Source organism: Gobius niger, assembly GCF_951799975.1.
Source record: "Gobius niger genome assembly, chromosome: 23".
NCBI lineage: Eukaryota > Metazoa > Chordata > Actinopteri > Gobiiformes > Gobiidae > Gobius > Gobius niger.
In genome coordinates this window covers 10,391,843-10,417,826 of record NC_136874.1, presented here as the reverse complement: position 1 = coordinate 10,417,826, position 25,984 = coordinate 10,391,843, and the positions used below count along the sequence as shown (strand labels likewise).

Here is a 25,984-nt window from a genome sequence, read left to right as displayed (position 1 = left end):
GAGAGGTTTAAACCATTTCTCACGATTGTATTTAGGTTTGGAACCATAATGCTAGCTCAGTCTCACAATAAATGTTAATTTTTGATAGTTTAATTGTGTGGAATTATTAAAATTGCAGTAAAATTAGCATCTCTGGTAATGCGTGGCAATAAAACAAGAAGTCTGAGGGCCACCAAAAATTGGTCTGAGGGCCGCATTTGGCCCTCGGGCTGTACTTTGGACACGCCTGCTTTATAGTATAGGTTGTGGGCCAATATGACTCTGTGGGAGATTCATTGTTTTTTAAATAAATAACACGTAGTGATGTGACGTTCAAGAGCGAGCGGCTCTCGAACGGCTCAAACCGGTTCTTAATTGTGAAGCGAGCCGGATGTTTTTAAAGTCAATTTTACCCAGAATCCCCCCCAAACTAACATAACAATCAGCCCAACAATGGAGCAGGCGACACAAGTGAAAGCCCAACCTGGGACATGAGTTGTGAATTAGCACTAGCTAAAAGCTCTTTCATTGCATCAGCTGCAAACATTAATTGTAACTATGTTGATTGCATCGTCCTTGAATAAAGAAGTCAGACAGTTGCAGCCTTGTTTTATTAGCTGTGGCACGTTTTCTTCAAAGTGTAAATATCAGTCACATTATGATTTTAGATGATTTAACCTCTTAAGCTAATCACATTTTCTCCTTTTTGTTTTTACACAAATCTAAAAGCTGGATGAAAACGCAGCAAAAGACGTTCTAAAAGAGACACAAAACAGGTGACAAAAAGTGAGAAAAAGCAACATAACAGGCAACAAAAAAGCACCAAAAATATGTTCAAAAAGTGATGACAACACGACGTCATTGCGAGGAAAAATCAGATCAGTTTTGTAGGTCTTAGCTTTCAAATGAGGCGTTTCACTGGGCTATAGGCTGTGAGCTCCAGTCAAGAAGCTTTTAGAGAATATGGACTCGGTTGAGACAGGGGTTAGGAGGTTAAATAAAAAAGTGCCTTTTATCGATCGGGTCTTTTGATCGGCTCCCAGTGAAGAGCTGTAAATCCAATCAGTAAAACGTGTAAAGCTTTTTTTTTATTAGGGGTTGGCTCTCGATTTTGCCAAATTAATCTTCTGGCTTAAAGTCCTTTCAAATGGTGATTGAAAAACGTTACTGTTCATGTGGATCGGCTCAGAAATGACAGATATTAGTCATGAATCAGGTCAAGTGAATGCAACATAATGGACTATCCACTTCCTGATCAAAGTCTCTTATGGTCTTACCCAGTTGGAGCTGCCTCTCCCGCGCCCTCAGGTCCTCCAGCACCTTCTCATAGTGCTCCTTAAAGGCACTGATGTCTGCGTCCAGGAACGACGGGTCCTCCTCCGCCTCCTTCTCCTCCTTCAGCTCCTTCAGCCTGGTCTCCAGAAGCTCCACCTGGGGCTGCAGCGAAGACAGCCGCGAAATCTCCTCCTGGCGTCAAGCGGAATCACGGGTCAAAAACAAACAACGCACAACGCAAAGGAAAAAGCTGCTCCGTTTGTGTCACCCTATTCGCCTCGTGCTTAATCAGTCGTATTCTCTAGCCCAAATGTTGGAAATACTTAATGAGCAGGAAGCCATGCAGGAAATTGGACCAGCTCAGCAAAAAACTAAATGCAGCCGTGCCCGTGACTTTATTTTTCCTGAACTTTAAATGAGCAAAGACGGAGTGTTTGCGGAGAGGAGCAAACATAGCATTTATTCTGTACTGTATATTGAAGGAATGGTTAACTGGGATAAATAGAGAAGATGTATCTACGCAAGGCAAATCATATAATTTATTCCCGAATTAACAGATTGTAGTATAGCTTCTTATATAATTGCGAGATCCTTGGCGAAGTGACTGTTCTGTATCTCTACATCCAATACAGACACAGCTGAGAAAATGCAAATCAATAGGATGTTTTTGCGTTCGACTGAGCAAGGTCACCCCACACTGTCTGTCATTGAGCGGAGCCTGGCGCGTGTTCATCGTCCACTCTCCAAGGGCATTGTGGGAAATGTATTCAACTGTCAACAAAGGGCATGACAGAGTGCACAGTCACAATAAAACACGCCATCAAACCGGGCCTTGAGACACGACGCAGGACCCCGAGAGTTGATGAAAAAGTCGCTCAATGCAACCGTCCATATAGATACGACGACGCGCTGGTGCTAAAGGTACGCAGTGATTTTCCGCTGCAATATTTTCGAAAGCGCGGACCAAACGAGACTGTGAAAGTAGCTTACGTATTGATAGAAACGGCTTGGAATATATTCTTTTTTTTCTCCTCCTGCTGACAGTTTGACTCCTCAGCTTGTTTACAGAGTTGCTCTCTGACTTTGCAACAAGTAGTTATGACTGTTTGACTCTGCTGCGTGAGTTTCTTTCTTTTCCAAAGCAGACAGCAAAACCGGCGAATTATCAAACTGTAGAAATGTTTTGAATTCTCATGTTTTAGTTTAGACAATATGTACAAAACCGAGGTGCTATCATTGCTTTTACCTGCATGCATAGCCAGGAGGGGCCGATAGTTCCCCATATTCCTCTGCACAGATATTACAAACACGCATGCATCTCCCTTTAAATTTAACAGAACTGAAAATAAAATATTTACTGCTACTTTTCCCAGCCGTTCCATCACCGAATCTGGCCGGGCAACTGTCGGCTTAAGGAAACATGAACGGGAAGGAAATCGTTATGGCTATGGGCTAGAGAGTGAAAATCGCAGGTGATACGGGCTAACAGGATAAGAGTCTAAAGCCGTGTAAATATTAACGTGCATGCTCCGTCTCGCCACTTCGCCCGATCAATCCTCCTGAATTATTTATCCACATAAATTAAACACAACTTAACTTTTTATAGGTTCTGCAAGGTCAACGCCGGCCGAGAGCTAATGCTATTTTTATAACGCGAATGCAAACTAAAGCGCTAATATCAGCAGTGGTCAGTAATGAAGTCAGTTGATCTGAGGACTAAAGTGAAAGTCGGCTACATGGTTTTGTCTATTACTACCAGAATCTCTGAAATCAATAGAATGGGTTATAGAAGCAAACTGTACTTACACCAAACAGCTGCGACAAACAGATGCATGAAAAGAGAAGCCACGTCAATAAGCCACAACGGAAAAAAACACACACACACGTTGCCCGATCAGTACCACAAAAAATGGCCGCCTGCGTCAGATCAGGTCTGGTTTGTCTTACCCGGCATCGGTCGAGCTGGACTTTGAGCGGTTCCGGTTCGGCCGCTGGAGGCTGCTGGACCTTGAGCCAGTTCTCGCTGTTTTCCACGGCTTGTTCACATTGAGCAAACAGGTTGTAAAAGGACAGGACCTAAGAAGAAGAGACAAGTATATTGTAAAGTGGGAGGAGCCTTGGCAAAACAGATATGGCAATTACTTAATCTCTTTGCTTCATGTGATTTGATTAGGTTAGAATAGGATTGTTTTTAATACTGTACCTTGAGCACAATGACCAGTGAAAACCTTGAGGTGTCAGTGCAGTAAAAGTCAGGATTTACAGAGAAGAGAAATGTTCTTGAACGTCCCTTATCAGGAACTAAAGTCAGGCACCATTTTATTTTTATAGAAAAGATATACACTGGGTCTGAATTACTACTGTCACAAAACACTTTTCTTCCAAGTTTATCTCTGCCAAAGGTTGGCCGAGGTCACAGTGGACAAACGACAACACTTCTGCTTTACCTTGGTCTGATAGGCCAGCCACGCCAGCCTCTCTGCCAGCAGGACGCAGAATCCGGACCAGCGCTGGTTCAGCTGCTCCGCCGCCTGGGCTATGTCCTCCGCTCGCGTCCCCTCTGTGGGTCAGAGAGGAGACAGTGGACATGAGGACGACTGGTGTCACTGTAGGGGACAGGGATTAAAAGGCGAATGGATTGTTTCATTGTCTGCCGACCTGCCAAGCAGCCTGGTCTGGCCCACTGCAAATTCCCCATAATAAGTAAAATAATACTACGCTTATTCCAACAAAAGCTACCACGGCTACTGCTAATTCTACCTTTGCAGTGCTTCCCTTTAGTCCTTAGAGTAGAGTCAGAACTCTGGTAGAATCAAGTCCAACAGCTGTGATCGGACACTAAAGTATATCCTTTTGTTCCCGCAGATTAAGTAGCCATGTGCTTCTGGTTTGTGCTGAGAGTCAGACCTTCAGAATAACACTATAGAGCTGGAAAGACTTTTGGATGCCAACAGGGCTGATAACGCGGTCACAGTGAGGGTTATAATACTGGAATAGACTTGAAACTTCTATGTTTATGCCTGCTTCTATTTGAGCAATGATAAATGACCAGCCCAGAGGCAAGTGACCCCTGAAAAATCTGGCCTTAGAAGGTCAAACTGCGTAGTCAATAGTCAAACATCGATCAACTCCTTGGGTTAAAAAGGTGAAAACTCTAAATTCTGAATCCAAATTGATCATAAGTCAGACTACAGAGCCAAAGAGGGCACACACTGTAAAATTGATATCATCCTCTATAGTTTTAAACTGTAGATTGGATTCAGAGCAGCTTCCAAAGGCCACAAAAGTAAGTACAGTAAACTCCGAGGTTGAAATGCCAATATCCAACTCGTCTATCAGCGTGGCCTTAAAGGTGTGGAAAAACACACAGTTAGTGCCATCAAGCCTCTCCCACTCGTCGCATTATTTCCATTGTAAATGACCAATTGAACACTATATAAATCTCTGATGCTTTACCGAGGGAGGAATCGATGCTTAAAAGTTGTCAGAAAAAGGCCAGCAGCATCCCGCCGCCGGATCATAATTGGAGGGGAATCGCATTGATATTCACGTGTTTCATCGGGGATACAAGAGCACTCATTCAACAACATACAAAGCACAGTCTAATTGGCTTTTAGGCCCGAGTGGTGCCTCCATCGGGCACCATTATGTCGGCGTGTCAGGCTTTTGGCAGGGGAGTTGTCTGACCTGGCTTGCTTGGATTTAACTACAACCCGCGCCGACATACTCCCTCAATAAGATGACAGGTTCTTTATCATTACCATGCTACATTCTGAGGAAAACAACTATAGTGAGCGGAGGCTGGTTACTTCTAATCTGTATGTGATTTATAGATCATCCTTTATAGAGTCAAATCTTGCCTCGATGCTTTAGGCTGCGGCCTCAGGAAATTGCCAAACTTGCAAACAACTTTAGCCTCTTCACGTCTGCTCAGATTAAGTTGCTGGAGCTTTAAATAACATCGGGCTGAAGGTTGGAAACACAAACAAACATTGTCTGTTTTTGTTGCCCAGAAAAACTCCCTCACAAACGCACAAGGACGGGCTGAGGAGAGGACAACGCCGTGGCCACCCCCTCTCTCTCACCCTCTCTGCGTGTTGCCATGGCGACGGGAGGCGGGCGGGACAGGTGGAGGCGTCGCCATGGTGACAGACGGGGTGTGTATTGGCACGCTGTGTGCGCGGTGTACCTTGCTCCACCAGGGTCTGCGCCGTCCGCGTGGCCTCCTGGAGCTTGCGGTACTTCTCGGGTCGCTCCCTCTCGATGGCCTAAAAAAAAGAAAAAACAAACAAAATCATCATTTTTATTATTTATTTATAACAAAGCCGGGTGGAAAAAGTCAAAAAATCGACGTCCTGAACTGTGGTGCTATTTCAAATGGCTTTTTATTAACCTCCAGTCTCATTGCGGTGTGACATTTAGAGGGAGTATGGGCGTGTTTTTGGACAAACAATAACATTTGAAAAGGGCGAGTGTGTGGAATACATACAGTAAGAGAAAGCTGATTGGAGCTAACCTTCTGCTTGTGTCGCACATTAGTTTTGTTCCCCACAATCAAAACATGCACAATAGAGACTTGCTTCTAAAACTTTGTTGGTAACTTTCGCCATGCTGCAAATTACAGCGCCAACTTCCAAACAAACTTCCCATTATATCTTGAAGTTCTATTTTCTTACATGTGATATAAAGGTGCACAATTTATTCATTCAGCGACAATACTTCACCCTCGTGGACTTTAATTACATGATCATTATTACTCTGTTACGCTGCGTGTCATATAATATAGGCAGGGTTGATGGAATGCTTTCTGTAGTGGCCTCTTCCAGCTTTTTCAATTAATCTCACAGACACTGACGGAGCCTTTGTTGTCGTATGCAGGGGATTTGGAACCACTGTAACTAATCTGTGAAGCCGCTGCTGTGCTATGAACATACTGCATGATAAATAGCCGGTCATTCGTATTGTGCGCACAGTGGCAACTTATATTGTATAGAAAATGTCAGAGTAATCATGTACAGCAAAGCTCGGCCAGAGTTTATAATTTACACGGTTTGACCTATTGCTATAACGATAGTTCGCTGCATGTGCTACAATAAGCTAAAGAGATGGAGAGGCATAAACCTGGAAGTGGCGCAGACGCTAAAGACAATTAGCTTGAACATTTTTTATCCCTTTAAAATTGGTCCTTTATAGAGACTAGATGCAAGTTGGTCATCTTAAACTCACTACTGCCACCTCAGGTCTTACGCGTAACTGCAGTCCCTATGTTAAGCTTGTGCATGACAGCTCGAAGTAGCAACTTTTTAAGTGACAGTGCAGGATTTTTGAGGCAGTAGTGGTGAATAGGTCTGAGCTCATTCTACACATTAGGACATGGCAGGAACATGTAGGGGGAAGAAAATACTTCATTTAACATTTTAAAACTCTGTGTAGTCCCTTTAATAAATCCTTTTCGTAGTCCCTCTGGGGGTAATTATTGTTATAGTTGTTAATGGGATGATTGGGGGGTCCTTCATCTCTCTCTGGTGTCTCTGGCCAGAAAACCACAATTGCAACTTCCCTGCCACTGGATCGAAGTCACCAATCCACACTAATGGAATTACGAAGAAGCTAAAAGGCTAACGCCTTCTACACATTAGGACATGGCTGGAACATGTAGGGCACATGTGTCATGGTAAGTAAGTCTCTAGCCCATTCCTGTGCGGAGTTATGGATTTTTAAAGAAATAACCAGTTTGCTCAATCCAGCCACGAGGGGGCAGCTTACATTTAAAAAAGGAAAGAATTCCTCACGTGTCCAGCAGAGGGCACTAATATAATAAGAGATCAGGATATAAACAGCATATTATAGCCATATAGTAAATGGTCAGTCTGCCCCAGGGCGGCTGTGGCTACAATAGTAACTCACTGCCATCAAATGTAGAGTGAATGAATAATGACTTCATGTAACACTGTGAGAAACATGTGACACAGGCTGATGAAGCACAATAAGTGTAAGCTGTTTTTATTCATGAGGCCACAGTCCTTCACAATACATGCGGCCCCTGACCCGCCGTGGGGGCTGAATTTCGGCCCTCGACCCAAACGACTTTGACACCCCTGAGGGCGATAACTCCGTATAGTCTTTTTAAGACTTTTCTGACCCTACTGTTTTAAGCTATTTTTTTATTTTTACAAGCAAATAGCCAATTTTAATCTCGTCGAAAGAAAATTATCACAGTTTTGTAATTGAAAAGTTGGTCAGTATGCGTAAAAAATAAATTAAATTATGCACATAAATCTGTCATACTTGTCATAAATCAATGCTTTTTGCTTGTGCGGGAAGTTCTAATCCAGCCCTGGCGCTTTGTGGGCCTCCTGAGAGTCTGCTTGTAATGATTATAAATAGGTTTATATGAGCCGATCCCATCATTGCTCTAATTTCTGTCTCCAAAGTGACAGTTACAGCTCGTGGACAAGAAGTAAACACATTTTAAGATGGCTGCTTATTACCGTGATTAAATGCTCCACTCTGAGAGCCGGCTGGATTTGAAGGAACAGTGAGGAAGGCTGAGCTGGATGCGGGACCGCGGGGGCCGTTACCTGCACTTTGTCGTACAGCTCCTGGATGCTGCCGTCCTTTCGGGACACGGAGAACTCGGGGCTCTGCAGAATGGCCTCTCCTCTCGTCATGTAGCTGTGCACCTCAGTGAAGTCCACGTCAAATCTGCAAACACATCACACAGGAGACACACATTTCAAAAACGCAGACATGATGATGGCTTCAATGGTGCCGAAATAGACTGCATCATTAAAACAATGGCCTCATCACTGACATCTGGCTATAACATAACGCTGGTCATCCAGAATTAGAAAAGGGCAGACAGGCTACTGGGAGATTTGTCCTTGTTAAAATGACATGGGACGATACAAATAGGACTTTAGTGACAGACAGAAGGCTACCACTTTATTTTAAGAGAACAAAAATATCTACTTCTAATGGGCAAACGTTCTATTCACGGACTAATACATTACCGACTAGTGCAAACAAAGTGTGGGCAATTTCAAAAGCAATACTGCAGCAGTTTGAAAGTAATAATCAATGCAATATTCCTATAACATGTTGCATGACTAATGGACTAAACGGAAATAAATCTTTCATGCCTCACAACGTATCTTTCTCTGTCTTATGTGTCACAGCTGTGAAGTGACGCAGGTGTGGAGTGATGCAGGTGTGGAGTGCGTCACAGGCTGCGACTCCGTACAGGTGACAGGAATTGTTTTAAAAGTGTTTGACAAATCGACTTCATTTGGATAGGATGAAGGAGGAGTGATTATGATCATTATTTTGTTCATTTGGTCGGGACTGTCCAGGCTATACGGGATAACACTTCAAAATGTACAATAATACCAGAGATAAGATGATTGTATTGAATATAGGAATGTTATGGGAGATAGGAAAAAGCTCAAGCAGCAGAGACTTTCACCCGTTCCATCCTGATGTTGTGTCCTTCAGCTTAACAAGTGACCAAATCCACTTCTGTACTTAAAGAGACTAGATGCAAGTTGGTAATTTTATACTCACTGCTCCCCCTTCAGGTTTTATGCATAACTGCAGCTTCTGAAAATACTTAGTTTGAACATTTTTAAACTCCATTTAGTCCCTTTAACTTCTTACCCCCCGCCTGAACCGAGCCATTTTCTCCAGTTCGGCTTGACCCAGATCTAAAAGCTCCTCAACTGGAGAGCTACAGTGTAATTTGAAAGCTAAGACCCACAAAAGTGATCGTTGCTTTTTTGTCACATTGTCACCGCGTTTTTGTTACATTTTTTAACCATTTTTGTCGAATTTTGTTGCTTTTTCTGGCTTTTATGTCATTTTTTCTGGCTTTTCTGTTGCTTTTTTCATTGCTTTTATGTAATATTTTCGTCATGTATTTGTCTAATTTTTGCTGCTTTTCTGGCATGTTTTTGTTGCTCTTTGGACACTTTTATGCTGTGCTTCATCCTCATTTTTGTTGCTATTTTTCTTTTTAAAGCTTTTTAGATTTGAGTGAAGCCAAACTGGAAAAAATGTGCTTGGTTAAGGTGAGGGTTAAGAGATTAAACAGCTTTCTATTCACCATATCTATGAGTACAGGCCCTTAACTTCTTTTGAGCATTTGTATTTTACATTTCACAACTTAAAATAGTCTATTAGAAATCACAGGGAACAGAAATAGAAAAAACAGAGAATTCTTTTTTTTTTTTTTTGCTAACGCCATGCTAACAAATCAATGGCACCGTAATGAACACACTTTGATTACTGAGCTTGTCCGCTTTGTGTAAAAAATGTTGTAACTACTTTTCTAGAAGCTATTTCACTCACATATCTTTCCAACAACTACTGAATTCAACTTACCGGGTCAGATACATTAGCAGGAAAGGATGCATGAAACTAAATCTGCCAAAAAGTTAGTGTCAAACGATGTCATCCAAAAAGCAACGTTACGTCCTCGTGCGCTAATCACGCTCACGACGTCCTACCTAATCCCGCACATTTCGACCCCCTTACCGTTTCCTGAGTTCTGAATCCGATTCCACCACCTGCCTCTTCTTCTGCGGCGGCGGCGACTCCCTGGTCTGCCTCAGTGCTGCCACCTTGTCCCTGGAGACCTTGGTTACGGTCGTGGTGGTGACTGAGTGCGCCGCCTCGGGCTGCGGGGACGCCGAGACGGTCGACGAGAGCTGTACACACAAAAATAAAAGTCAGAAAAGTCGGCGGTCTCAGGGCAGTAGTGAAGGCGGGAGTGCATTTGTCAGATGGCACTGGGGCGTGACAGGTGATGAGTGCGGGGTAGATAAACAGTACGTCATGCGGAGGGGACAGGCAACATCTGCGAGGGGGCTAATGGGTGATTTGGGAGAGAGGAGGGAGGTCTGAGGAGGGAAAACGTGTGTCCTTCATGTCCGCAGTCTGGAGAAGAGTTCAAGTAACACGGAATTAACATTTTGAGGCAGCCCTGATTAAGACTTTTAATTCATCATCAGAGTGCCTCGGACCATAAGGGCTTTCAAACTTTAATGCCAGGCTGCCTTTTTCCCCAAGAACCTTTTTTTTTATATATATATGGACCCACTTACTGTACGCACTCATCCTCATCCTGTTTTGTAACTTTATGGGGGACTTGACTCGAGTAATAGGCTCTATCTGCAACTGTAATTTTCCGAGACAATAAATCCCATACATTGGAGAGCGTGCAGTAAAGATGTAGCGCGGATTTTGGTGACTTACAATAAAGGGTGGATTTTCTTATGCGTTTATTCTATTCATGATGTTTAAGTGGTGATAAATTACAATTGATGCCATTGTACGCTGCGTTCCAAATTATTATGCAAATTGTATTTTTGTGTCAAAAAGGTAAACAATAATAATGAAACTCATGGATGGTGTCATGTCTCGGGGCTCTATGAATCACTGACATTAATCTCAGAGACCTGGGATGATTATTTGTCAGGTAAAGCCCAGTTAAGGGAAAAACTGCTGAAAAAGGGTGTTCCACTTTATTATGCAGATCATCATTTTCAAGCAATATGGGAAAGAAAAAGGATCTCTCTGCTGATGAAAAGCGTGAAATAGTTGAATGCCTTGGTCTAGGTATGAAAACCTTCGATATTTCATAAAAGATTAGGCGTAATCATCATACAGATAAGAGATTTGTGGATATTCAGAGCACACATGGGTTTGTGCAGATAAAGGCACAATATGGACGGTTTCTGCCAGACAAACACATCAGATTAAGAGAACAGATGCTACAAAGCAGCATACAGGTATTTGAAGATGCTATGGTGAGGCTCCTATGGTAAAATATAACTTGACCTGTTCATATTTTTTTGGATAGTGAAAACTTAAAGGAAACTTAACAATCTGAACCTTTCGAATCGTAATACAAGGCCACATGGTAATTATATACACAGTAGCTGTTTCTCGGGGAAGAAACCGTGCTTTTAATCAAGTTGCCCTGCCTAAATAAATAATGCAGTCTCCATTCCTCACTGTGACAATCAGTAAAACAGTCGGAGTGTTCCACAGGTCTGCACTCGACGACGACAGGTAAAAATCTCACACGACTGTGGGGATGCTCCTGCTGCCATGGCGACGGCCGGAAAGTTTGTGCGGGCGTGCGACGAGGCGAGTCTGGTGCGCCGCCGAGGTCAATCTGCTAATTATGGGAGTGATCACAATGAGCGAGTCGACGGAGCGGGACTGGAACAGGAGAGGCGGCCGCGCCACAACCGCTAACCCATAACTCCAGCATGGATTTTTGATTTGGCCCGTTCAATATTCAGCGTTTAAAGAGAATAATATATATTACGGGGGGGAGAGTTTACTTGTAGTGCATGTGTTTTCGTTCTGAAGCCGTTGGGTTATTTTGGGACAAGGAGCAAAGGAATCAATGGTAGCGGTAACATTAGTCAGGCCCGATTGACTGCTCAGATTGACTAGACAATTAGCATCTTGGAAGTGCAATCAAAGGACGAGTTTGCACTGAACACTTGGCCTTATTTGGGGCTAAAAAGAAAATGATAAACATCGACTGCATGAGTTAGTCGAATATTGCTCTTGGATGAATAAATCTATTATCTAAAATCTCTCTAAATGGAGAGTGTTTAACTTTGATGGCAGCGACAATGAGCTTCTGCAATGTCAAAAGATCCAGTGTTTCACCAAGATCTTGTATTGATGATGGGAGAGTGTGACCACTGCAGAAAAAAAAGCCTTCTCCAGCACATCCCAAAGATTCTCAAAGGGGTTGTGCCATCAGGGAAGAATCCATTGATGGAATAACCTTGTCAGGTCTCATTCTTTGGGCACAAAGTGATGCTGAACCAAGACCAGACCAACTGCAGCAGCCACAGATCATAACAAATCCAGGTGGACACTTTTTTTTTGGTCAGGCAGTGTATGAAAGTGAGAAAAGGGAGGAAAACATCTTTCTTGAATGCATTACTCTAAGAATGTTAGCTTGACCATTAAAGGAATTGGCCACTGTTTTTACGTACTGAGATATGTTCTTACCTAACCTTAGACGAGTTAATATATCCCCGTCTGGTCTTTGTCCGTGCGCTCTGTCACGCAAACGGAGCACATACGCAGCCTCTCCCACATGTCATATAGCTCCAAAAAAGCTCACGATAGAAGCTACCAAGCTCTTCCACGTGTTCCCTATTTAAATAAAGTTACGTGAAGTGTTTTCATGCGAAGTATATTTACACAGAAATGTAACATGTCGATTTTATAAGCAGATAAAAAGGGGGACTATATTGTGAGGCGTAATGATACGAGGAGCACAACATCCGAGCAGTAACTCCTAAAGGTTATTGACGGAAGTGAGCTTATATATATATATATATATATATCTCAGTATGTAAAAACGGTGGCCTATTCCTTTAAGTTTTGCACATTTCCTCGAAGCTTTGCCAGTGTCCCTTACTCCTTAGCCGTATTATGTTCAGACGATTAAATATTTTCAAGAAATGTGGCAGTACTTTAGCATCAATAGCTCAGCCCCCACATACTTCCACTCCACTTCCAATTACGTGGATTCCATTGCACATAATTGGGCTCACAATGCACGGAAGCTACTATTTACTTAACTTTCTGCAATGAATTTGAAAGTTTAAAAATGATTTTTATAGCTTGTTTACTATCTCTGCCATCTTCCATAAAAGTTTATGAGTACTTACAACTTGGCTCTAATCAAAGTGGCACTTCATCGGGCCGACTCTTCCCCTGTGTACCATACGGCCCGATCTTTACTGCACCGCTGCATCTCACTTAAGTGCTAATAACCAGCGATGGCAGTCGAACGCTAGCGCTGGAAGTTTGCGCAGCATTTGTTTACGTCTCTTTAGTAGTCCAATAATGCGTTATGAAATGCCATAAATCACTCCTACAGTGCATGGCTCCTCGGGGATACTGTAAGTGCAACCAAAGTAGCATTCACTGAAGTATTGTTGTCGAAATCTCCGGGGCTCAGCGGACTAATAGACACATAATGCGCACCAGAGTGCTGTGTCCATGGGGTGCAATATCACAGAGGCCATTTTCCTTTCAACATATGTTCTAACAATAAGGATTTAAGAGTGAAGCTATTGGAGGCTATTTTTCTTGGTAAATGACATGGTTTTCTTAACATTTATGCTAAAATAGACTGATACCAACATGATAGCGTTTTTAAGGGGCTCCACAAACTTAATTTAGTATCAATTCAACCAACTATCTGAAACGATACACCCATTTCTACCCAGTTTAGCGAACCACAAAGCTTCCCCTTTAGTTTTACCTGCGTAGAAGTTGCCGTACACAATTTCCCACTTCACCTCTCGGTGTAACAACACAAGTATAAATATTACAGTGATGCTGAGTTGTTGTAAGGCGTTGTATTGTATTACTCATCCTTAGCACTTACTCACACGCTATTTCCTCCTACACTCGCGCCGTTTCATCATGCTCTATTAAAATCCCATTTAGTCAAAGGCAAACCAGTTCCTGTGTGTTTGGGATAGTGTAAAGAGTCATGCTGCCTGGTAAATTAATATGTATGTAGTGCCTCTATAGAGGAGCAGGGCTTTCTTGACATTTTTGTTGTTTTGGCTCAGTATCATCACTAATTGGTTATTTGCATAGAACTTAATTCTTCTCTCAAAAACAACATCCGATTATAGTGTCATAAACAAGCTTTGTGCAGAGAGTGGAAAATATTGTGTCATGTTATACTGTGTTTAAGATCATTACACTATTTAATTATGGTTAGTGTTTCACCAGAATAGGGACTAGGTAATAGTTTGCCAATTTAGATTAAGGAAACATGCAGTGCTCTGGGCAAAGTTTTGATTTTGATATGAACAAAAAAATTGTACTGGAATATAATAATAATAATGTTTTGAAAGTCTCCAGTCCAGAATGCAAAACTAGGTAATTACAATACAAAGGTTGAGCAAAACAGCATTGGAATAAATAATAGTTTTCCTCTTGTTTACCTTCTTATTAGATTTCTCAAAAATATGGCATTTACTGATACGGCTCTTGTGAAAAAGACAACACATGAAAGCTATCCACTCCAGAACCGTTTAACAAAAAACGCTTTCCATTATAGTCTCCAAAGGCCAGACTCCACTTGTGATCGGCCATAAATTTAATCACAATTTGATTAAAACCTGAGTAATGGCGTGGCCCTCGCACTGTCAAGATTAATAATGCAACAAAAAAAATCTGTGTGCAGCGCAATGACTGTAGAAAGCAAAGACTCTTATGGAAAGGACCTTATTGTTTCAGTGATTCCTTCTTTCTCCCTGGTAACCTGAGAGAACTAAGATCCAACCCACAACAGACCCGAGATCAGACGTAAGCTCTACTTCTGTCTCTCGTCTCTGCTTGTCAATCACAAGGTTTATCCATCCATAAACTCCTCATGTCGGTTCATCATGTGTCTAAACCTCCATGCTGACTCGTTTATGATCATCGTGACTGATGTGGACCATCATTACCTGTGATATGTTGAGTTCCAGGCTCTGCAGCAGCCTGTCCCAGCGCTGGGCGAAGCTGTCCAGCCGAGCCTCCAGCTTGCAGGCCACGTCCTTGTTCTTGACGCTGGAGAGCAGGTCCTGGCTCATGGAGCACAGCTTGTCCATGGTGGGGCGCTTCACCTCCAGCTCGCTCTTTATCATCTGTATCGACGAGAGCAAGCGCAAAAAGGGCAACTCACCTACAGATCTGAAGAGTTTACTTTTCAATGAGTATAAGTGCCACAGTGACAAAAAGGCTTTTCATTTGCCCTTTGCAGTGAAGCTTTTTCAACGAGCACGTCTATTTCAGTGCAATCAAAACAAATTCCCTCTTGATCGAATGCACTCGGCTTAAGTGTCCTTGATATTACAGGTGTAGCCTTGGGATTCCTTGTTTTATCACTCACAGTGAGCCTTCGTTGACAGGCCACGATCTCCGCCTGCTCCCTCAAGTTGGACGTCTTGATGGAACGGGCCAACTCCTCCTTCTGACTCAGCCACGAGTCAAACAAACACTGGGAAGAAAAAAAAACAGAAGTAATTGAAATTTGGATTAATACGTCGACCCTGAGCGCCCCTGTACAGATTTGCTCGTCTAATCACGAATAATAAAAAGATAATTGTGTATAATCCCATATTGTGACGCCGAGCTTTGTCCTTTATCACACCAGATACCACCTTTTCATTTCCGTAGGAGGGAAAGGCTCAAAACACAGCAAACTGAGGACGAGGAGCAGTCGTGGACGTGATTACGAAGTTTGAAATTTCCCTAGAAGTTCGGCGGGAGACCCCATTTGAATAATAATGCCACTCTCGCACGTACTTGTTCATTAGTGAAGTGTTGCCATTTGAGTAGTATCTCCTGCAGCAGAATCCAGCGCTCCTCTGTCCATCTGCAAATGGAAGCCCAGCGGTCTCCCAGCACCTGAAAAACACCGGCAAGACATTTAGTCACATCTAAATGAGCGGGCAGAGGAGGGGGACACTTCACTTTGAACCCCAAGAGGAAGGGCACAGGACACAGAAAGTAGAAGAGATGCAAAACATGATATGAGCATAATATGGTCAGATATCACCTTACATTCATTTGACCTTATTGGAAAAAAAATCCCTCTGAAATAAACCTTCAAAATATAGTGAGAGACTGGGAAAAAAAGTACCTGTCATCCATCTTTAGCCACGTCTGTCTCCCGGAAAGGAAATAAACATATTGGGGATTACAGCGTCATCTCGGTCGCCTTTCGTGCAACACGTCAAAACCAAATGTGTCAATATTTGTGAAGCGCGTGGGAAAGATGAGGGAGAGGAAGGGAAATCTCAAACAAAACTTCAGAAAAATCATGCCTCGCCTTTAAATATTGTGAACGTGGCAACCCCTGAATTGCACCAACTTATGTTTAATCACACTCTTCACAAAGGCATATGAAAGACAACACTTGCACATCATTGGAACAGAAGGGGAAAGGAAACAAAGCAGAATATCGGTCAATGTAAAACTGCACTTGTGGCTTATCGAGTAAAGAGTAAATGTGATGTTTTCGAGCAACAATATAAACCAGCCCTGAAATCTGTTTACGCAAAGCCCTTAACAAACAATCCAGTATGCTCCCCACAATCTCACCATGCACAAGAACAGGACAATTATAGAGACTCCTGCAATTACTTTTGATTATAGCAGTTAACTAGATGGCAGTGAAAACAGACACACGCTGGTGCAAAGTCCCCATTTGCTGATGCTTCCTGTTGACCATGGATTAAAAACCGCTCAAACTCACAAAATGTACTGTGACCTGCATCGCCGGGTAATTCAGTTACCACACGTGTCAGTAGGCGCGTTTTTTTTTCCGCTCTGTGACAAAAAAGCCCTCCGCGTCATTGCACTAAGCTAGGAGAGAGTGCACCGGATAAGAAGAGCCAATGACAAGTGGAACTCCGGTGAGCGACAGGCGCGCAGACCCCGGGCCCAGCGGTTAATGTGGAAACCAATGGGCTATAATTAATCATATGACACAGTTCAACAGCGGGAGGACTGCCGCTATCTGCATTTTCACATAACAAAAGCCACGACTTTCTATCTGTTGTGCTAAATTTAGACGCACAGTCGGGTGGGACAGGGCCGGGAAAGATCATGACAGCGACACATCTCAACAACAGTTTACAAGGGCAACAAAAGACTGGGAAAGTACATAGCTGCCCTGTTGTGTATTTGTCCTATTATTTTGTCTTTTGTTGCCCTTGTCCCAACTTCTTTAAAGGGACTATACAGAGTTCAAAAATGTTAAAACTAGTATTTTCATCCCCCTACATGTTCCAGCCATGTCCTAATGTGGAGAATGAGCTCAGACCTGTTCACCACAACTGCCTCTAAAATCCTGCACTGTCACTCAAAAAGGTGTTGATTCGGGTCTGAAGCTGCAGTTACGCATAAGACCTGAGGTGGCAGTAGTGAGCATAAAATGACTAACTTGCATCTACCCCTTTAAAGGAACAGGCCACCATTTTTACATACTGAGATATGTTCTTGCCTGAGCTTAGACGAGTTGATGCGTACCTGTCTGGTCTTTACTCGTACGCTCAGTCACGCAAAACGACCAAAGATGTTGTTAGCATTTGGCCTCACCCAATGCATTCATATGGCTCCAAACGGGGGTGAAGTTAGAAGCGACTAAGCTCTTCCACGGGCACAAAGACCAGACAGGTACGTATCAACTCGTCTAAGCTCAGGTGAGAACATATCTCAGTATGGAAGAACTGTGTGCCTTCAGTCACACAAGAAGACCAAAGATGTTGTTAGCATTTGGCCTCTCCCAATGTACTCCAATAGCTCCAAACGGGGTGAAGTAAGAAGCAAGCGCCAACCTCGTCTAAGCTCAGGTAAAAAAGACATCTCACTATGTTCCTTTGTTGTTTCCATTAAAATGAGGGCTTTTGTTTAGAAATTCATGCACTCATTTTTGAATCCTTAGCAGAGTCCTATCTCTGAACATTGTTTCGTTTTAGAAGTTCCAGAACCACTGGCCTGAAATGCACCCCTGCTTAGAGCGTAACCACTGCCTTTTGTGAGGGCAATTAGCAGTTCGTCGCAAGGTCGACACTAAGGGACCCCGCTCTCACATTCATTTCTATGCGGAATTTGCGCCACCTCCCCATACATGACGACCGCCTGCGTTTATAAGTCTGGGAATTTCACACTATTCTAATGCTCAGCTAATTTGCTTTCCGTACAGCTCCGTGCACTTCAAACCTGCTCCACTGGGAAGTTATAGTCACATCCAATTATCCCAATTCTTAATATCCGGTTCAGCGCAGTGTAAAGCCCTGCTGCCCCTCTGTTCGCCGGCTTCCCCAAAGGCACACGCTGAGAGCTAAAACGCCGTGGCCTCCTCTTTTATTCTCACGTTAGGTTCTCTATAAAAGCGAAGAGGTGACTAAACCACACCGTTGTTGTTGTTGCGATGTGCTAGTGATTATAACTGGTCATTTACATATCAAATACAGAAGAGAATGAGCACGCTGGATCTACGTTACACGGCGCAGGGACCAATTGAACAGGCCAGGGTTAGCTTAAAGCAATTTTCCACACTTTTAGTTCTGAATTAATAAATGGGATTTCTTGTAGGCGCATTAAAGTTGCGGTGGTTTCCTGGATGAAAAAAATAGTTTCTCAAAATGGTGCTATTCAGCTGCAGCGCACATATGAATAAATACATAAATGAATACGTATTGAGGCGAATAGGGGGCAGTTACAGGGACTATTTTATCTCTCTGGTCGGAAAAGCAATACGGTGTGTTAGAAGGCAGAAAACAATTGAGTATGGCAATGTTAAGTGTCCGTAGCCTCCCCTCTATTATCATACAACTGTTTTCAGAAAGCTTATTGAAAATCTAAATGTTATATTCGATGTAGTACTGCCAAAAAAAGAAAATGATAATTGCAGACCAGCTGTGACAGGCTTCATTCCTGAACCGTGGGTGGTCTGTCAGTGTAGTTAGTGTGAGATATTCCTTGATACAAGCACAGAAGCCATTTAAGAGAAGTCTGAAATATAACACCCAACTCAACACAAGAATCATCGTTTATTATGTTTATGTATGTATAAAGCTCTAAAAGTAAGGTCATACAAAACCCAACCATAAGGCTGGGTAATTTTAATAAAGGTCGATCTCAATTAATCGACAGGATAATTGGCCGATCCTGAAGCATTCTAGGGAAAAATTCCAGACTCCGCTATGCTGCAGCGCCTGTCAGATCAAACCCAGGGAATCACAAACAAGAAGGCACATGTAAAAAGCAAGAGAAGAGGATCGTAAAATCAGCTACAAACCCCTAACTTGTCTAATGCGCAAAATAGAAACGAAAAAAAGTTTACCTTCGAAGGGAAAAACTATCACTGTATTTGGACCATGTGGATTATTTTGAGGCTGGTGCCAAACTTTTGCAAAGTTTGTAAGATTCTCTCACCGTCCGAAGAGAAGATATGACTCCAACCGCCACAACTTCTTAAAATAGTGGAAGACCGAATATGTAAACATCCCGGCTAAAATTATGAGTAGTAAAATATCATAAAACCCCTCATGCCGATCACCAAGATAAACTCATAAAGAATATTCATTACAGGGACTGAACTGAGTGCAAAGGCCGCGGCGCCGCAATTAAGTCGAGGGAAATGACGAGCTGCAGTTTCTAATAGATTTTAAAGCATATTCTTTACTCTGTACGGGAGTTAACAAGGGGAACTAAGAGCCATGCATCAGATGGGCTGACAGGCGTGGAGAATGAGGGAGACTGGAGACTGGCCGCAGATAACTTATAGAGTAAACAAAAGCGGGCCCGTCAGGTCCCGAGGGCTAATTACTGCAACAGGCAAGACTTAGCTATCTGCCGTGAAATCCAGAGACCGGTGCACGCTCCATTCATTTAGATCAGGGACGAACAGGGAAACACAAGGATTTAAGACGCCCGGATGACATGAGCTGTTACTATTGTGCTGTCCAGTCACTAACATTGCGCATACTGTACACAATAGCTGTTTTTTAAGCGCATTTTGCAATTTTTTTCTGTGGAATTGCATTGTGATACAGGGCAAATAAAGCTAACTTATTAAGTGTACTTCACAGAAAGGCTTTTATTCCTTATCTAGAAGATCAACTTGGCTACGTTGGGCTAAGGTTCCCCAATAGAAGAAAATCCGATCATGTTGTCCAAAAGTTACCCAAAAGCAGCATGCCTTACCTGCAGTTTGCTCTCCAAGGCTGCGGTGGCGCTGTCTCCGTTGTTCTCGTCCACCACCACCACCATGTGAGTGAGGGAGTTGACGCGCACCTGCTCCATCTCCAGATCCTCCTGCAGCAGCTGGGAGTACAAACAAAGTGTTAGCCACGTTAGCTAGGAGACGCTAATCCAAAAACATTTTAAAAGTATGAGTAAGTAAGTGCTTTATTGTCATTGTACAGGCATACAACGAAATAGTGTTCAGGTGTTAGTCCCTCTGCCTCCTAGGTTTGCCCTGTTTCAGAGCATGGTGTCCTGCACTGGTCAGCTCCACTTCCTCCCTCCTGCAGCTCCCATTTTGGGCTCTCAGAATAAACAAATCCACCAAACCTCCACAAAAACACAGCAAAGACGTTCAAAAGTATCCAGAAAAACAATGTGGAACAGAAACCACAAATGCAGTACACAGATGATATTAGCCACATTAGCTCAGATAATAACAACTTAACTTAAAGGTACACTGCGAAACATTTTGGACAATACTTTTGCCGGCATAACAAAACATGCTCCCATTGACCAGATCAACACAGAACATGCTATCACTGCAGTGTGTAATAAAAGAATGAAGTTGGATGAGGATCTAACCTGTTTAAATCTCAAATTCTACTTTAGTCACATCTCTATGGAGACGAACTGGAGACACACCCACTCCCGGTAAAATTTACAGTCATATCTTAGGAGAGTTGAGCCTCATGCATGTTTGTTTGTACATTTAAGAGGTATTTTTGCTTGTATTTCAATTTTATTTATTGGGTAAAATTCTACGCGGTGTGGCTTTAACTTAATAACTTGACTTACAAAAACAAGAAACATGTAAAGGTCGTATATGCCATACTAACAACATGACACCAACAATCCCAAGTGTGTGCTAGCAAGAAGCGCTCAATCATTTGAGCTCTCAGTCACACGACAGGACTCCAAAACATAGCAACGGTGAAGATGTATAGCCGCATTTAGCACCAGGTGGCAAACAATAGTTACGTGCTAAATGAAAATACGCTACATGATTCCAGAATGAATCCCCACGAGCTGAATGCAGTAACAGACGCATAAATATGATATACCGTTGGAGAACTGCTCTTCACTATGACTGCAGTACATTTGCAGTATGTCCCAGAGCAAAAATGTTTCCAGATTGAGCTAAACAAAACATTACACAGTTATGTAGAAACCTTTAATATAATTCTAATTGTAGCCTACAGTCGGCTACAAGCTCAAACAGGGAATTTATTTCAGTATTAGACATTCCACATTGGCAGGCTAATTCGGAAAGTTTTGGTAAATCTTCAAATCGTCATATTCTTTGTGCCCATTTACACTGCATCAACTGAGACATTTTTCACTTTTTTCCCAGAATTCATTGCCAACTCTCCCCATTTCCATTTTTTAATCTGGCTCCTCGGCACAGCGATCGTAAACAGCCCACGACTGGCACACCCTGGAAAATTTGGTCATATTGTTCAAAGCCCCACCGGTGGTACAGCGCTATTCAATTTCAAGCGCTTTTTGTAATGGCTCCCAGTCTCTCAAAAATCATTTCTCCGCTGGTTGCAATTCCTAGTCCAAATGAGATCCTGGTGAGTGCCCAGAGAGCGGGCGTAAAAACAAAAGTGCACACAGAGGAGGTAGCGCCTGGAAAATCTTCAGTCAGAGGTAATTTAACCAATCACGCTGTTGTCCTGGAACAAAGGCCATCCAAAACACAGGCTTCTCCCAGGTGGACATCTTTGTTTCTCAATTCAAGGTTACAGCGAGCTTCTGCTTGGGCTCTTAGTGTCACTTGTAGACTACGCTGACCTTGTATATTGTGTAGTTTCCTAATAAAGGCACATACAAAAAAATATTTGGAGAATATCAGGAGAATCTTTCTTACAAGCCTGAAGGTTGCTGATTCAATTATTTCTCACACCAGTGCATACAGTGACCGTGTCCTCGGCCAAGACCCTTTATTATACACCTTACACCCACTCGCTGGTTGCATAGAGCAGTTGTATGTTCCAGTTTCTTCAATCATAATAAAGAGATACTGGATTTATAACTTTGAGTGCATTTGAGACACATTCCATGAAATTATTATATTATTATCTATTATTATCTTAGTATTAGCTGCATTTACATGAGAGAGTGGTTCAGTAAAAGTATTCTAAAGCCCAGAATCTGCTCTACAGTGACAACTGCAAAGAAATTCATTTTATTTATGAACCCTCTGAGGACTAGAGCTATTTTCGGGGCTTTGTTTTCTTTTTTCACACTCTCTTCTTGCTTTTCCACACTGTTTTGTTTTTTTGTGGCCACAGCACCACTCACACTACAAGGCTACCGGATACTGTATCCTCTTATGGTCTCCCATCCAGGTATAAGCCAAGCCTGACCCTCCTTAGCTTCTGAGGTCAGACGGGATCAGAATACCACCTTACAGAGTTAACCCTAGGACCCCTTACCCATGTTGGGGAAACACTGCTTTAGAGGAAGCTCCAAAAAGACAAGTGATGGACAGATTGGCAGCTGTAATTCTCTCCAATGTCAAAGGATTTTAGCCTTGAGTTTGCAGAGTACAAAACAGACCATGCATCTACTGGATCACCCCCCAGTCCCTCACCTTATGCTCCTCCACTTGGTGCTTGACATCCTCCAGGTCCGGCCCGAGCGGCTGACCACTCATCCTTTTAATGCGCGCCTCGGTCCCGTCCAGCCAGTCCGTGAGCTGCTGCAGCTGCTGGTGCTGGAGGTCCATCAACACTTCATGGAGCCTGGAACGACATCACACCCGCTCAGTCCACAGGAAGGACACTTGGAAGGCCACGCGAAGGTCGAAGCCCTGCGCCCGTGCTGCTATAGAGACTCGTACAGGGGGAGTATTTAACAGTCGTAGTCGGTAGCGCTTTGTGCTAGGATCAACATGATTATCGAGGAGATAGCCGCACAGTTAATTAAAAGTGGTGCGGTGTTGGCTATCAGTGAGCAGGCTTAATAATGAGGTCGCCGTCCGAGTGGGTCTGAGCACTGGACACTGTTGGCTCTATTCAGTCTGTGCAAAGAGATAGATGCCTCGAGTAACTGAGCTACTAATGCAACAGAATCATCTATTCGGAGGATAATTAGCCGTTATGAGATTCAATTGATGACGTGGTTTGCATATTCTACATTGACACAGTAAAATGTTTGGTTACCTGACCCTGTTCTATGAGTCATGTATTGAGCTTTTCTAACTGGATAGTTGGCATTGGAAATAGGTTTTACATAATTTTGCTTGAATTATTTTATATTGGGTTGCTGTTTGTTGTACAGCTTTGTCGTCTGCCCTTGCGCCAGCTTATGACAGGCCACAAATGGGCTATGATCATGAAAGATTTAAAAAATATCAAAAGAACCTTACTTTTAGTTTGGCAAGGCCTAATTAGTGCAGTTAGTGAAAGGTGCTTTTCATGCCTTCTCATTACCGTGTAACCCCTAACCGCTGTGGAGAGTGAATCCAAAGTTTGTGCATTTATTTTCCCACTTTAATATGCAAGTAAATCTGTTTCAATATGTTTGTGTAGGCTCTCAGTCGACTAGAAATGTCCCATTGCATTAGGGATGTTCAAGTATTGTCGACGGGGCTGGTTTGATTGAGCGCTTCTATCTTCCAGTCTTACATCTAGCAACAAGAGCAAGAAGAACCTTTGGAAGATAGAAGCTCAATCACCCCAGTCCAGTTGACGATTAAATGAAAATCTCTACTATAACAAATCCTTCACTTCAGCTCTCACCTGCTCTGCCTCTCCATACTGGCCACTCTCAGGTGCTCCCATCTAGAATTGAGCAGGTTCATCTGCTCGCGGACCTCCTGCTCCTCCTCCTCGCTCAGGTTCCCCTCGGCCAGCAGGGCGGCGCCACCTCGCAGCACCCTCCCCACGCTGCCCTGGTGCGTGGTCAGCTCCACCATGTAGCCCTATAGGAAACGCGGGACACAATATTTCACAGGATCTCTATTACAAGTCTAATTACACTCCCCGGCAACTCCCACCTCACTCCAGTGCCTCTCAAAAGCTATTCTCCCCTCTCACCTCGCCGCTTAATCCATTTATAGGCAGCACTTAACTCCTATATGGTCCTCCAAGGGTCTTGGCGAGCAAAATGTTCAGGGTTAATTTAATTTTGAGAGCTAAAAAGTCAATACAAGCCACAGTTCCAGGAAGACAACATCCATCAAGAGGATACTTACACCACAGCCTGCGGTGCAACGTATACAGAGGGTAAAAATGATATTGTGTCATGATATTGCATTATAGGTTTGGATTTTCTCCTTAAATGAGGCAGGTTTAGATTACTGTGCCGCGACAATATCATGCAGTAAGATTTAGCTTGATTAGGAATACATTTGAATACAATTTTTGGAGAAGATGATTTGTGTTTCAGAAAGGGCAGATGTGGATACATACCTATACATACCTAGCTTATCACCACTTTGGAGAATAGAGAGTATGATGAGTGAATGAGCAATGATCCGAAGTGATGCTATGTTTGTATTAACTTAAAGGGATAGTTCAGGATTTTTGACATATGCCCTCATTTCCTTGGTATCCAGAGTGCGGTTGATTTCTGGAGATATATTTTGTGGTGCTAGGCTAGTGCTAGGCTAGTGCATGTCTATGGTAACTAGTAGCCTGCATTAAAAACCTCTTCAAAATCATGGGGTCGTTCTCCAAATGTTGCCATATCTGATTTGTAGGAAGCTCCTTTGTATTTGTGAATTCCACGTGTAGTAATGCCGACCGCTGGTAAACAAACTACGGTAGATCCAGTAACCTACCAGATCACTCCGCCGCTGCGTAGCTTACAAGCAGGAAGTTGAAGCTGCTCAAATATAAGTTATTTTAAATGCAAAATGGTTATATTTTAAAAAGTATTCAGTCGACACAGACATTTATATGGGTAGTCTGGTGCTATAAGTGATTTGCCTCAGGTGCACTGTGCTTGGGTCAGACTGTTTTTAATGCAGGCTACTAGTTACCATAGACATGCACTAGCCTAGCACCACTAAACTCTTCAAATAAAAGGACTGCATGAATAAAAAAAATCTCCAGAAATCAACAACACTCTGGATTACTAGGAAATGAGGCCCCATGTCAAAAATCCTGAAATATTCCATTAAACAAATGAAAATTGGGTTGTTTGTTGCAGGATTGGTTGTTGTTGAAGTAGCAACCTTCAAAGCCACTAAATGAAGCCAAACCCTGTGCCACTTGAGGCCGTTTCCAAAACTGTCCGTCCCTGTGGTCGCCCATGACAAAAAGCCTAACTCTGGACAATAAAACACAGTCCCTTCAGTGTCTCTCCTTCAAACTGCTGAGACTACAAGTGCACTGTAAAAGCTGCTCACCTCATGAGTGTGAAACTGCTCCTTGACCTCCTCCACGTTGTTGGAAACGTGCGGCTGAGCCTGGAGTCCATCTTCTGCCGAGAGTAACCAGGCCAACACCTGCACGGGACACACACACAAATACAAGCCGTCAATGTGATTGGTTAAACATATCTCCAGATCCAATCAGTGGCAAACTAACTTTTGTTAGATTTCCAGCTCCTTGGGCAAGAACATTTTGCAAAAAAACATTGATTTGAGTCAAGTTGGCAATAGTATCTGCTGTTTTTTCAGATATTGCTAATTGCATGTTTGTTTACGCTGTGTTAACCGCTTTAGTTACCTCTTCCAGCGACGCCTGGTAGCTCTCCAGACTGGTGGCCCCTGGAGGCAGTGGACTCAGCCCTCTCTGCAGATCCTCATGTCCCGGAGTCAGGAACTGCAGATGAGAAGACACAGACGTCGCAGAGGAGTGACAAACAAGTGAATGAATGCAGTCAGCTCGCGAGAGGCCTGTTAGCCGGGGCCATTACCACACAGACAGGCAGTAGTGGCTTTTGTCCAACTTGTCCCCCTCTATCGCTCTATCTC

At 43.1% G+C, this 25,984-nt stretch overlaps 1 protein-coding gene across 13 annotated transcripts in view; it reads right to left on the bottom strand.

The window, feature by feature from the left end:
- Positions 1-25,984, bottom strand: part of dmd (dystrophin) — a 163,261-nt gene that overhangs the window by 105,285 nt on the left and 31,992 nt on the right. For all 13 annotated transcript variants that reach the window (XR_013794166.1, XM_079581873.1, XM_079581867.1 and 10 more), the window contains 14 exons: positions 25,737-25,832; positions 25,415-25,513; positions 23,802-23,983; positions 22,652-22,802; positions 20,014-20,133; positions 15,604-15,705; positions 15,188-15,295; positions 14,763-14,942; positions 9,787-9,959; positions 7,836-7,959; positions 5,444-5,522; positions 3,702-3,814; positions 3,202-3,330; positions 1,257-1,446 (listed from right to left, as the gene is read on the bottom strand). Coding sequence is in view for 12 of the 13 variants with exons in the window: in XM_079581873.1 (XP_079437999.1) it covers positions 1,257-1,446; positions 3,202-3,330; positions 3,702-3,814; positions 5,444-5,522; positions 7,836-7,959; positions 9,787-9,959; positions 14,763-14,942; positions 15,188-15,295; positions 15,604-15,705; positions 20,014-20,133; positions 22,652-22,802; positions 23,802-23,983; positions 25,415-25,513; positions 25,737-25,832 (1,846 nt within the window). In the remaining variant the exon portion in view is untranslated. The remainder of the gene's footprint in view (positions 1-1,256; positions 1,447-3,201; positions 3,331-3,701; positions 3,815-5,443; positions 5,523-7,835; positions 7,960-9,786; positions 9,960-14,762; positions 14,943-15,187; positions 15,296-15,603; positions 15,706-20,013; positions 20,134-22,651; positions 22,803-23,801; positions 23,984-25,414; positions 25,514-25,736; positions 25,833-25,984) is intronic.